The sequence below is a fragment of the Cricetulus griseus genome, chromosome 3 (assembly GCF_003668045.3).
Source record: "Cricetulus griseus strain 17A/GY chromosome 3, alternate assembly CriGri-PICRH-1.0, whole genome shotgun sequence".
In the NCBI taxonomy this organism is placed as follows: domain Eukaryota; kingdom Metazoa; phylum Chordata; class Mammalia; order Rodentia; family Cricetidae; genus Cricetulus; species Cricetulus griseus.
In genome coordinates this window covers 171812342-171825818 of record NC_048596.1, presented here as the reverse complement: position 1 = coordinate 171825818, position 13477 = coordinate 171812342, and the positions used below count along the sequence as shown (strand labels likewise).

At 42.7% G+C, this 13477-nt stretch overlaps 1 protein-coding gene across 1 annotated transcript; it reads right to left on the bottom strand.

Moving 5' to 3' along the window:
- Window positions 1-769: 769 nt before the first annotated feature.
- On the bottom strand, window positions 770-9996 carry Gins3 (GINS complex subunit 3). The gene is made up of 3 exons (XM_027405710.2): window positions 9737-9996; window positions 7152-7385; window positions 770-2265 (listed from the first exon to the last, which is right to left on the bottom strand). The coding sequence occupies exons 1-3, from the start codon at window positions 9920-9922 to the stop codon at window positions 2035-2037; spliced, it is 651 nt and encodes a 216-aa protein (XP_027261511.1). The 5' UTR covers window positions 9923-9996; the 3' UTR covers window positions 770-2034.
- Window positions 9997-13477: the final 3481 nt, after the last annotated feature.

Here is a 13477-nt window from a genome sequence, read left to right as displayed (position 1 = left end):
AGATCCACAACCTAAGCCTGGAGCTGTCCAGACTTTAGAGGTCAGGGACAGCAGAAGAACTGAGACAGCCTTGCCTCATCCTCTTAAGCCCAATGTGTCCTGGGAAACCCTGCAGAGCAAATGAAGTCTTCTATCTATAACTATGGTCAGTTACCTGAAAAGAGCCCTTCAGAGAAGAGGCACATATTCATTCTCTGAATTTTAGAAGCACTTTAATATTTGAGACAATTCATTCTTTTTGAGGAAAAATAAATCAATTCTTTGAATGAACTAAATGGTTACCTAGAAACCTGAACCAGGGAGGTGGTTTCTGGGAAAAGGAATAGTCTGACAGACTTGAAAGATACTATGTAACTGAAAATAGGTTAAAACAACTATATATGATATAATCTGCTCAAAATTTAAAACAAATTCTAAATATGTGGTATCTGAGGAAATTTATGCTTTTAAAAAGGGAAACAATATCAGCAGTCTCAGGATTAGCTTTAAAAACAAAGCAACCTGTGAAAGCAGAGTTGCCAAAAGCTAAGCTAACATACTCTTTGCACCCTGGTTTCTGGGTCCTGAGTATGCATGAAAGCCGTGGTAGGAATGAAGTATTTTCCTAGGCGGTAGCGCACTCCCAGAGAATGTTCATGGTATTTACGCTTGTTGTACAAACAGAAGTAGTTGTTGAAACAGATTTGAACATTACAGTCAAATAAGATCAAAGAACATATCCTTAGATGGTTTGCTGATTCCTGGCAGTCCGGCAGTTAGACAACACACATACAAAGTGCAAAGCCCATCATTTATTTAGAATGATAAAATGATAAAACAAATGATAAAAACAATTTTGTGCTAAGACAGGAATTTAAATGCATCTCTGTCACTTTAAGAATCCATTACAATATCTGTGTGATCTGGACACCTAAATTTCTCCATAATTCAATCCAAATGGCCTTAGGAAATGAGGTTTTTGACAGTGACAGCCTAGGGTCTGGAGAACTCATCTCTCTGGTGAGTTTAAACAGATTCTTACTAAGTGGCCAGGGTCTTCTTTGCATTAATGTTTCAGTATTCCCTGGAGAAAAAAATTGTAACCTGCTAACACTTGCCAGGCTGTTTTTCAGCTGGGGCTCTTCATGTATAAGCCCCTGATGCAAAGATTACAAAGGCTGGGAAACACCCTTAAATAACTACTTTTCAACTCCTAACACCTCCCTGACAGCTTTTCTAGACGGGGAATGGAACAAGTGTGTCAGTGCTCTACATGGCCCCTCTGGGTGGACTGGAGGGATGTGATTTTAGTTCAAAAGCCCTGATTACATACAGGACACAAAAGCTCAATGTCTTCTTCTGCTATGCCATTCATGACTTTCCCTTTTCTTCCCAATTTCCTGTTTTGGAAATTGGGGTAAGTCCCAGCAGGTAGGTGGCATGGTGGGGATGCTGTCCTTTGTCCAACCATGAGGAAGGCAAGGCAAATAAGCTTAAGAGAAATTCATGAACAGGCAGAGATGACCCACTTTCTGTGTGTGTGTGTGTGTGGTTTTTTTTTTTGGTTTTTTGAGACAAGGTTTCTCTGTGTAGCTTTGGACCCTATCCTGGCACTTGCTCTGGAAACCAGGCTGGCCTCAAACTCACAGAGATCTGCCTGCCTCTGCCTCCCGAGTACTGGGATTAAAGGCGTGCGCCACCGACGCCCGGCTGATGACCCACTTTCTACTTGTCCTTTGCAGCCAATGAGATCAGACACCAGAGGAATCCCAATTCCTACTTGACTATGTATATGTCCATGACCCTTATTTAAGATGGATTCTGGCTCCTCCTCAGCTGCATTCTTGTGTCAAAAGGCCTATGCTGTGGAACAGCAGGTAACTAAAGTCCAGGATCAAGGGCATCCACATCTGCCCCCAACCAAACAGTTCCAAGCTCGGAGATTGCTGAAGGTTAAAAGCCCTGAAGCAAGACACAGTTGGGTCACCCATGAAGTTAACTAGGTTTTATCAGGGACACAGAGATAAATCCACAAGTTGTAGTTCGTTTCCACTTTCAGTCTTCCATATTAGTGAATTTTCTCTTCTTATAAGTCTGAACGAGGTTGGATGCTGTGATCTGAGAAGCCTGACCCTTTTCCCAACTCTGAAAGTCATTCAGCCCTTTCTGCCCTATTTGAAATAAGCCTCTCTCTGTCTCATCTAGCCTGGCTACCAGTGCTGAAGTGTCTTCATTGTAAGAATTCTGGGAGGAGTCCATGATGCGGCGGAACCGTCCAATAAAAGTCTGAAGAAGAGTAAGAGAATCAGGGGCAATATTACATCCCATAAAGCTAGACACATTGAAAACCTTCATTAACTTATTTTGGGGTGGAGACAGGGCACACACTCGATACAATGTATATGCATAGCTGTTAGAGGACAACTTGTGGGAGACAGTCTAGCACAGATCATCAGGTTCAGCTGCAAGCGCCTTTATCCGGCCAAGCCAAGCTATCTTGCTGGCCCTTCAATTTTTTTTTTTTTCTGGATTATTTAAAGTTACTATTTATTGGGCAGGGTCTCACTGTGTAGCCTCAGCTGGCCTGAAATTCAGAGATCTACCAAGCGCTAGAATTAAAAGTGTACACCACCATATCTAGCAAATTGTTATTTAACTATGTGAATATGGATATGAATGTATGTGCCCTCATGTTGCTGGAGTTACAGGCAGTTGTGAGGCACCTGACGTGGGTGCTGGGAATTAAACCCAGGTACTCTGCAAGCACAATGTATGAGCCTTCTACCCAGTCCCTATACTGGAACATTTAGATAGCTTCAAAGAATTTGGTCTCAGGACTCACCCAGGAAGCTTGAGTGCCCTTTACTACTTAAAAAGCCTTTGTTTCTTTTACAGTAAAATAGGATGTTATGGAAATCCAATGAATTTTTACTAAAACCAGTGAAGCAATGTATGTAACTCACGGAGCAAGAGGCTGGTACACAGTAAGCCTCTGGAAAGCACTGCCTGTTGTTATTGGTAACAATGACTACAGAAATCATAATGAACAGCTTTCAACCAGATGGGATTTTGGATTAGCTGAATTTGGTTTCTATTTTTCTCAGTCTAAGAGCAGGATGGAGATGGATACGATCAAAAAGCATTATTTTACCATCGGGCTCTGAGCAAAAACCACAAGCCCCAATCCAGTTTTCCCATCTGTCTCTCATAGCAAAACCATTTAATCTGGAAGCATCTCTAAAACACTTGAAAGCAGTGATGGAAACAGAAAACACATGACTCATGTTAAAAAAGAAAACTTTAATTCAAGAACAAGTCCTAGGAGTTGGGCCTATTGGCACAGAATGTAATCCCAGATATTAGGAGGCTGAGGATCCCAAGTACAGGCCAGCCAAGAATGCTAAGCAAGTTAAAGGCCACCTGAGTAATTTATTGAGAAACCCCCATCTCAAACAAATAGCAACAAAAAGTTCAAGACTTGGTGAAACAAACATGTTTTCCTCTTTTTTTTTTTTTTTTTTAAGCTTTCCATTCTATAGTTTGATGAACTTGAATTCAACCTTCTTGCCTATAGTCTGTGTATGAACTTCTTTTACTGAATGGATAGCAATGTTTTCTTTCCTTTTTTTTTTTTTTTAAATTTTGTAATCAGGCAGCCACAGGATATTTTATATGTGTGAGTATATTGCCTGCATGTGTACCACATATGCGCAGTACTGGTAGGGCCACAAAAGGGTGTTAGATCCCCCTGGAACTGATTTACAGAAGGCTGTGAGCCACCATATGGTGCTGGGAATCAAACCTAGGTCCTCTTGAAGGGCAGCCAGTGCTCTTAACTGCTAAGCCATCCCTCCAAATCCAAACTTCTGTTGTTCTGAGACAGGATCTCACTATGTGGACCATGCTGGCCTTGAAGGAATCCACCTGCCTCCACCTCCTGACTGCACCATCACACCCAGCCCACCAGCCTCAAGTTTTTCTTTTTTGAGACAGATTCTCACTGTGTTGCTGAAATGCCCATGAAGGTGCCTATGAGGGAGAGAAGGAATTGGGTCCCCTAGAGTTGGAGGAGTTATAGGCCACTGAGACTCACTCATCATGGTTGTTAGGAAGCTAACTCAAGTCCTCTGCAAAGGCAAGCTCTCTTAACCTATAAGCAATCTTGCCAGCCCTTGAGCTAACAGTGCTTATAAAACTAAAAAGGAGAAATTAAAGTCTTTTGACTGTTTAGTGCTCAAGAGACACAAAGGTTCCTTTTTTTTTTGATATGAAAAGAATAGTTAAGAGGAATTAAATTAGTATATATACACCACAAAGGATGGTAATGTATATATACCACTGTTTTATCTATAAAACTATATTTAGTTACAGTTTGCAGTGGTCTGAATGACAATGCTTCCTATGGGGTACTGTTTTTGAACACTTCGTACTCTCCCTGCTTTGTGCTTACTGTAAAGGATGTGAGATTTTAGTTTCCTGCTTCAGTCACCATGCTAGCTGTTTGCTGCTATCACAGAGTGTTATCCATCTGGAACAGTAAGCCCAAAAGAAACTCTTCTGTAAGCTCTTTGGTCATGGCGTTTTATCACAACAGAAAAGTAACTACTGCCCTGTTTATTAAATATTAACTGACATGGCACTACATCTTTTTTACAATAACTGATTTTGATATTGTTGTTACCTGTCATACAGGTGAAAAACTGATACTAAGACAGGCCATGTAGCTTCAGTAAATTACAGATTCAATTAATGAGAGAACCACATTTTAATCCCAGAAGAAGGGAACCTAACAGATAAACAAGTATTTCCAAAAGGAGCTCCAGTTCAGACCTTCAACTGGGCCATAACAGTTACCAATGTACCTATCACCTACCTATAATCTACTCTCACCTTTGCCTCTTCAGTTTCCTGATGGTTCCAATTCTTAGGAAATAAATACAAAAAGGAATAGGCAAGTCATTTTTTTTCTTGTCATATATTTTTAAAACGTATCAGATGAGAACAAGAAGTTCTGGAGAGCTACCCCACAGTAAAGTGGCTATAGATGGTTATAATGAACTGTACATTTCAAAATACATGAAAAGAAACGATTAAGGGCCTGGTGAGGTGGGTCAGTGGGTAAAGCACTAGCCGTGCAAACAGAGGACCTAAGTCTGAATTCCTAAGTCAGAACCCATGTAGAGGCTGAGCACAGCACTGCACATCTATAGTCTCACTGCTTCAGTTGTGGGATGGGAAGTGGAGACAAGAGACTCCTGGGAAGCTCACTGACAAATTTAACTGTAGTCAGTTGCAAAACAGAGACCTTAGAAGGTGAGGACTGACACCCAAAGTTGTCTTCTGACCACTACATGTGTGCCGTGCCAAGAATGCACCTGCACTCATACATTCAACATGAGCACACACATACATGTACCACACACACAGAAAAGAATTAATGCTGAAGAGATAGATGTTTAACCTGACATAAACATTATAGAATATATATATGTGGTAAAACATTACATAGGACCCCATTATTGTGTAAATTTTTTTTTGTTCTGAAGCAGGAGGACAATTTTATTAAAGTCTGAGAAAAACAACAGGGAGAGTTAGCTGGAGATTCTGGCTGATGCCTAAGGAAGCCGATGAGAAGAGGATGAGAGAAAGCCATGCCTTTTGCAATGGAAGTTGGCAAGCAGCTGTTGTAGAAGGTAGAGAGGACTTCAGATGAGTGAGAGACCCAGGGTGCTAGAGAAAACATGCTTAGGCTTTTTGGCCAGTATCTGAAAGAAAAAGATCTAGGACAGGAAGACCATCTGGGAAAGATGTATATACATTATATACTTAAGTATATGTATATACTTAATATACTTATTAAGGAACAATTATTCCTCCCTTCTCCTTCGCATGTCTTCAGGTGAGCAAGCTTTCCTCTGGGTGGACACCTGGTCAGGTGACTGACAGCAGTTGGATTAACTATTTTTTCCTTTTGAAATACAGTATTTTTTATTTATTCTCTGATAATTTCATACATGTAAACAATGTACCTTGCCCATTCCTAAGTCCCCTTCTCATTCCTCCAGGATATACCATGTAAAACCTTTATGGGTTTATTTTCATGGTGCTAGGGCTTGAACTCATGGTTTCACAGATAACAGGCAGGTACTGGACCACTGGCACAGTGTAAGTATAGTCACCCTAGAATACCAACAAAGTTTATGGATCACACACTTCCCTAAGTGTGATGGCTACTCTTAATTGTCAACTGAACTGTAAGCCAGGCACTCCTAGGAGGGATTTTCTTCATTTGAAATGGGAAGACCCATCCTAATGTAGGCAGCACCTTCTAATGGTAGTTCAGATAAAATGACATGAAGAAGGAAACTGCAGTTTGTCTGCTTGCCCTCACTCTTGTAAGTTCACCTATCCTGTTGGGGTGGCATTCCTTAGCTGACATTAGAACCAGCAGCTCTCCAAGAATCGTCTAGGCCTTTAGTACCAGATTGGGGCTATTAAGACATCCAGTCTTGTGGACTGAGCAATTACCGATTCTTAGTCTCATTTGTGTGACACAGCCATTGTTGGACTACTGAGATAATATCATGTAAACCAATTCAATAAATCCCTTAATAGTTTTTTTTTTTTTTTTTCCAGTTAAAAGCTTTTTATTGATCTGAGAGCCCACGGGTACTTTTTCAATTTATTTTATTATTTTTTTTTTTTTTGAGGCAGTCAGCCCAGAAAACACATACAAGAAACATTATATGGACTGAGCAGTTATATTTAGGAATATATATGTATATACAAATACATATATGCATGCACTAACAATTAGTGGAAAAAAGACATGGATTTGAAGGAGAATGGGGAGGGAGGAATGGAAGGGAGAAATGTTGTAACAAGATTATAATCTTAAAAAAGTTTTTTAGTGCCTTAAAGTGTTAAGACTTATTTTTATGTATGTGTGTTTATGTCTGTGTTTATGGAGATCAGAAAAGGGTGTCAGATACCCTGGAGCTGGAGCTACAGGTAGTTATGAGCTGCCTGGCATGGGTACTAGGAACTGAACTTGGGGCCAATTCTCCAGCTTTTAGTCCCCATGTACTATTCTCCCCCCTCCCCCCTGATGTCTGGTAGCTTCCATCATTGGCTGCTAAGGTATGCACAGCCTAATATTTCACACTACTTACCTGCAGCAGAGACTGGGAGATATCTGCATTCTCTGGACTGTCAAAATGCAGAAGTTGGGAGCCAAAACCATAGAAATAGGGCCCCATTTTGTGGAGGTCCACGACATTAGCATCTGCACTGAACACAGTCCTCCATCCCTCTTGGTATATCTTGGGAATTTCCACAGAAAGGATGCGCCGCTTGTTGTCAAAGAGTCCTTTAGCCAGCCACAAGGGAAGCTCAAGTTTTGTTCCCTGTATCAGACAAGAATGTAGAATTGAAAAACAAAGGCATAGGCAGTGTATATGGGGGAAAAAAAAAGGAAATTCATATTTTCTGGGAAATACTGCCTCTTCTACTGGGGAAATGACCATGAAGTGATCTGAGAAATGAACCATAGACTTAAAGTTTTATTTACTTTTTTATTTTTCATCGTTGGATCGCACTGTGTGTGTGTGTGTGTGTGTGTGTGTGTGTGTGTGTGTGTGTGTGTGTGTGTGTAGGGCAGGGGCCCACACTGTCTACATGGTACACATGGTATGTGTGGAGGTCAGAGGCTGCTGTCACATGTGTTCCTTAATCACTTCTTCTTTTTTTTTTTTTTCTTGTTTTTCGAGACAGGGTTTCTCTGTGTAGCTTTGGAGCCTATCCTGGCACTCACTCTGGAGACCAGGCTGGCCTCGAACTCACAGAGATCTGCCTGCCTCTGCCTCCCGAGTGCTGGGATTAAAGGCGTGCGCCACCAACGCCGGGCCCTTGATCACTTCTTCATCTTAATTTTGAGACAGCTCTCTTGCTGACCTGACACTACCTATTTCAGTCAAACTTGTTGGTCAGTGGGCTCTAGGGATGCACCAGTCAACCTCCTGCCACTGAAGGACTGAGAGACACAGTCATGCCTGGCTTTTTATGTGGCTGTTGTGAATTTAGACTCAGATATTCATGCTAATGCAGCAAGAACTTTATTCACCCAGCCACATCTACAGCCCTTATTTACATATTCTTAACTGGCATGTTAAAATGGTATATTTATAGGATACTAGATGCTGCTGCAATACACATTCATATTGTGTAATGTTTAAATCAGGTTAACCATCCACCTCAAACATTTCTTTTTTCTTTTTGATTTGAGACAGGGTTTCTCTGTGTAGCTTTGTAAACCAGGTTGGTCTCAAACTCACAGAGATCCGCCTGCCTCTGCCTCCCATGTGCTGAGATTAAAGGCATGAGCCACTGCCGGGCTCAAACATCATTTCCTTTCCTTTTCTTTCTTTCTTTCTTTCTTTCTTTCTTTCTTTCTTTCTTTCTTTCTTTCTTTTTTAAGATTTTATTTATTTATTATGTATTCAGTCTTCTGCCTGTGTGCCAGCAGAGGGTACCAGATCTCATTCAAGGTGGTTGTGAGCCACCATGTGGTTGCTGGGAATTGAACTCAGGACCTCTGGAAGAATGGTCAGTGCTCTTAACCGCTGAGCCATCTCTCTAGCCCATTAAACATCATTTCTTTAGAGTGAAAACATTCAAAATCCTTTCTTTAGTTTTTCAAAACTGCAAGTGCCTCACTGCAATCTACAGTCACTCTACTACTCAGCAGCACTCTGGAACTCCTTAATTCTAACACTAAAGTAATGCCTGCTAAGCACGTTCCACTTGCCCCCACTGTCCAGCCTCAGGCACTGCGCTACTCTCAATTCATGAGATCAGCTTAGGCTGAGGTTTCATGTTATGATGCAATGAAAACATAAAATAGATCATAACAACAGCAACAAAAACATGACAAAGAACAAAAATAGAACAGAAGTGGAAGTTTTCTAAAGAAAATATAGTTTGGTTTTTTTTTTTTTTTTTTACTTTGAATGCTCTCCATCTATGGTATGTAAGTACCAATCTGGATGCTGGCAGAAGAGAACAAAATGGAATCAATCTGAAATCGGGTGGCAGTCCCTTCCCAAGCCACATCATGGCTACAGAGATGGCAGAAAGGGTCAATGTCTACGTTTTCAAAGCCTTAAGAGAACTGGAAAACAACATGACAGGATGAGATGAGGGGCCAGAAATGATAAGAAATCTCCTATTTGAAGCCATAGAGCCCTGAGTTCGAATCCCAGTTTACCACTTATTGGAGGACCCTGGCCTTGCTACCCAGCCTTTGTTAGGTTTACGGGAGGGCACAGGGGCTAATACAAGGAGCTGCCACATTCATTCCGAACCATGAAAACTCCATGGGCAACCTTTTACCGAGGACTGGCTTGGGTAAGCCACCATGGACTTCTGCGGGACCCGGACCAAGCCACTCAATCTTTGTTAAGTTGCCTACGTGAGAGGATGTATGTTAAGTTACACACAGTGAAGTCACACCCACCTTCATCCCACCATCCCCAGCTTCCGCCCACCCCGGTTAACCGGCCCTTGGAAACAAACAGGCGGCTGACAGAATGCACAAGGCAATTTGCAGTTTCACAAACCTCAAGTAACTTTTATGGAAAACAGGAACAGCACTAAGACCCTGAGATGCTCGGGCGGTGCCAATCCTTCAGCGATCGGAAAGCCAGTAACTTTGGAAAGTTTTAAAGTAAATTCTCTGGTGGCGGGAGGCTCGCCTCACCTGAGGGAGCGCGTAGTCCGACTCGGCGCCCGCGCCTCGCTCCAGGAAGAAGGCGCCCAGGCGCGGCATGGGCGTCTCCACGCGCACCGGCAGCTTCTCCCGGGACATTAGGATGTCATCCAAAGACAGGAAGTTCTCCTCGGGTCCCAGAGCGCCCGACTCCACGGGGAAATACGCCTCCGACATGGCTGCTCGCCGCAGCGTCAGAGGACGAGGAGGCCGCGCCCGCCACCGCCTCACCGGACCCACCTTCAAACTCGCTTTCCCGCGCCTGACCCGCCAGACCCGAGCAGTCGATCCCTGCGGGCCTGAGGCTGCTCAGGCAGAAGCAATCGATGAAGTCACAGCTTTGGACCAGAGTCACCACCCTGCACGGAATCCCTGGGTGAGTCGGCTGGAAGTTCTCCCTCAGCCTGTGGCCTACGCTGGGAAAAGTACTTAGAAACTTGAACTTCAGTGAAGAGACAGCGTGCGTTTGTACTAACTGGACTGTATTCATGCGGCCCTCTAAATGTATAAAATTTAAAAACATCTTTGGGGACTTTAAAACGGTTACATACTATCCACTCCGATCCTCATTAAATCTGCTTTTGTTATAGCCTTTTCACTGATAGGTTATTTATTTTTATTTTTTTGTCTTTGAAAACAACAGAAGAAACTAAAACACAAGCACTAGCCCGAATGTTTAACTGTGTGCTGAGTTACAAACTATTTGTAGTCTTTTGGGTGGGGTATGGGTTCAGGTGGGGTGGGAGCTTGGATTTACACATGGGTAGCATAGTCTTAAAGTCTTTTCCAGCATCTTCCAGCTTTCTTTACTGTCATTGGCTCTTAGTTTAGGTTCCTAAGAGGAAATTAGAGTATTCCAGTTGTAAGCATTTGGGGCGGATCGGATGAGACAGGTATTCTGTCTCAGGAATTCTAGGAAGTCACAGAATACTGACACAGCTCCGTTGGAAAGGTATCCTGGAGCTCTGGAGCCAAGGAATACCACAGGTCACAGTAAGCATAGCAGCTTACAGCCCTGCTTCAGGGAAGGCTTCCCCAGTGCATCAGCTCTGCTCAGGCAGGAGAGGGTTTCCCCAGCTGGGAAAGTTTTCCCAGTGTATCCGCTCCCGCAGTAAAGTGCTTCCCCAGTTCCAGGAACTGGCTTTCCAGGCTTCCCGATGTAACAGCTCTGCTATGGTAGGAGAGGCTTCCCCGGCTCTGCTCCCCCTGAGAGTGGAGAGTGGACAGCAACAACTCTACTCTGCCCTTGGAAGGTTTCCCAGGCGAAAAGTGTTACAGCCCTGCTCTGCTCAGCCTAGAGTCGTCTCTGCTCCGCCACAAAAGAATGCCTTCACCCAAACCTCATTCAATTTATTTATTGGAAGGGAAGAATCCAGGAGAGTGGCTGCCTCTGCCAGGGTGGAAGGAGGCAGCCAGACAGCCATAAGCTAAACAGACACAGGGTTTATATAGGGATTCTTAGGGGGTGGAGTTTTTCCAGTGAGCTAAAGATGGCTAGATCTGCTCAGTGATTGGTTGGTTTTCTGTACAGGTTTAGGGTCAGATTTGACTCTGGTTTCAGGGCCAAAGTGAGTTTCTTTCACTAAAGCCTTTTGGCTCTAGTTTTAGGGCCAGGGTGTACTTCTTTCACTGGCTCTGATTCCAGGGACAAAGTATGTTTCTTTGGCTCTGCTCAGGGTGTGTTTCTTTGGCAGCCCCTTTCCCCTACACCAGTTAGTTTTTTGACAGCCACCCTCCCACATGAGGGTTCTAGTCCCAAGTGTTATCAGAGGTCAGTGCCTGAAGAAAACAAGGAAAGGTCATGGTTGCTTGGTGCGAGGGTTGGTGGCACTACTCACACATGGATACAGGTTGAGGGGGATTGTTGTGAGGTGTGCTGCAGAACCTACCACTGTAGAAGGGCGTTCCTGGGGTAGTGGAGTTTGTCGGCAGTGTGTACACAGGAAGAGAAGCGTGCGTTTCATCTTTTGCGTTCTTTTGTAGTTTTGAATGAAATAATTTGTTAACGTATTTACATAATTCACTACATTTAAGCAGTAGCCTTCTAAATATGGACTAGAACTTTACATATGCTAAGCAACTCACTTGTTTTTTCTTGCCAAAAATACTTGGGTTAGATGAATATTTGAAGTATTTACACCACATTCTTTACTTTTTTTCTCTCTCCCTTTAACAACCAGTGCTAGTCACTTTAAAACTATTTATTCTAGGCAGCTACTTTAAAAGTTCCAGTAATGACAAGCATGGTGGCACATGCCTAGAATCCCGGCAATGGGGAAACTAAGGCAAGAGGATCTCAGGTTTGAGGCCAGACTGAGTTACATAGCAAGACCTTATCTTTAAAAACAATTATGAATAATGTGCTGTTGACATAACAGGACCAGAAGCTAACTCAAGATGCCCTAGGCTTGTGCTGTCACTATTGGCAATTTCCTGCATGTATCCAGATCTTATACACAGCTGCTTCCCAATTTACAGTGGTCCCACTTAAATCTTTTACTTTACAATGGTATACAGCTTATTCACATAACCATTCTGATTTTATTTTCAAGTATTCAATAAATAACCTGAGGTATTTGATGTTATGTTATAAAACAGACTTTGTGTTAGAAGATTTTGCTCAACCATAGGTTAGTGTGTTCTGAGGATATTTGAGGCAGACTGGATTAAACTATGATATCTTGTAGGGCAATTAATGTTTTCTATCTATCATGGGTTATTGAGAAGTCACCCTGCTGTAGATAAAAGAAAATGATCAAAGTGTATTAGAGTTGTTAGGGATAACTTTAAATAATATGTGCCTTCCCTTCATTTATAATATCCTACCATATTTTTGAAACAACGTCTTGTTATGCAGCCTAGACTGGCACTCAACTCAGGAGTCTCCTGCCTCAGGCTTCCAAGTACTAAGGTTACAGGTATGCATCATTGTGCCTATCATATTTAAAATAGCACAATTCTCACTAGTAGTGGAAATAAGAAACCAGGGAAGTTTACATCCATCTGCCCTTTTTTCTCTGTGCTGGTCTCTGTAAACATTGTATGAATGGAATTGTTGTCCTTAGTGTCCCTCATGTTTCTCTTACATAACAAAAATCACATTTATTTCCTACATTAGCAGTCACACAGTCCAAACATTTGATATCTTGGCCCTTGGGGACATGGGGACAAATTGCCCCTCCAGGGTTAGCTAATTCCTAGAGATAGCAAACAAGGTACCTGTGAACATGCCTTTAGTTGATAAATCAGCCATTCCAAGCCTATGTTCCAAACCACTTTATGTAACACAAACACAAAGCCAATGTCATGTCGTCATCCCCCTGCCCCCCAACTACACACATGCCCCAGCATGGTGTCAGGCACAGAGGACCTTGTGCTCACAGAGAAGCACTAAGAGAATCAGGAGTGTCCATCACACAGGGCGCCTTCTCAATGGAGGAGATAAAAATCAAATACCTTCCTGCATTCCATCCAGAAAGCTGAGAGTGGATTTTGATAACAATCTGGTAACCTTTTTGCTCTAGGAAGTGACAGATCTCACCCAAATTCCTCAGACTGATCATCCCAGACTCTTCCCTCCCTAGGCCAGCACCCATCCTTAGAAGAGATGTCACATGTACTCTGTGGCCTGCTGACCTCTATGCTATCGGTCAGAGACCACGCTAGATTTTAGCCCTTTTTACCTACAGATCCCATCCTCACGGTCAGTCACATGTGCTTTGTAAAGGCGTC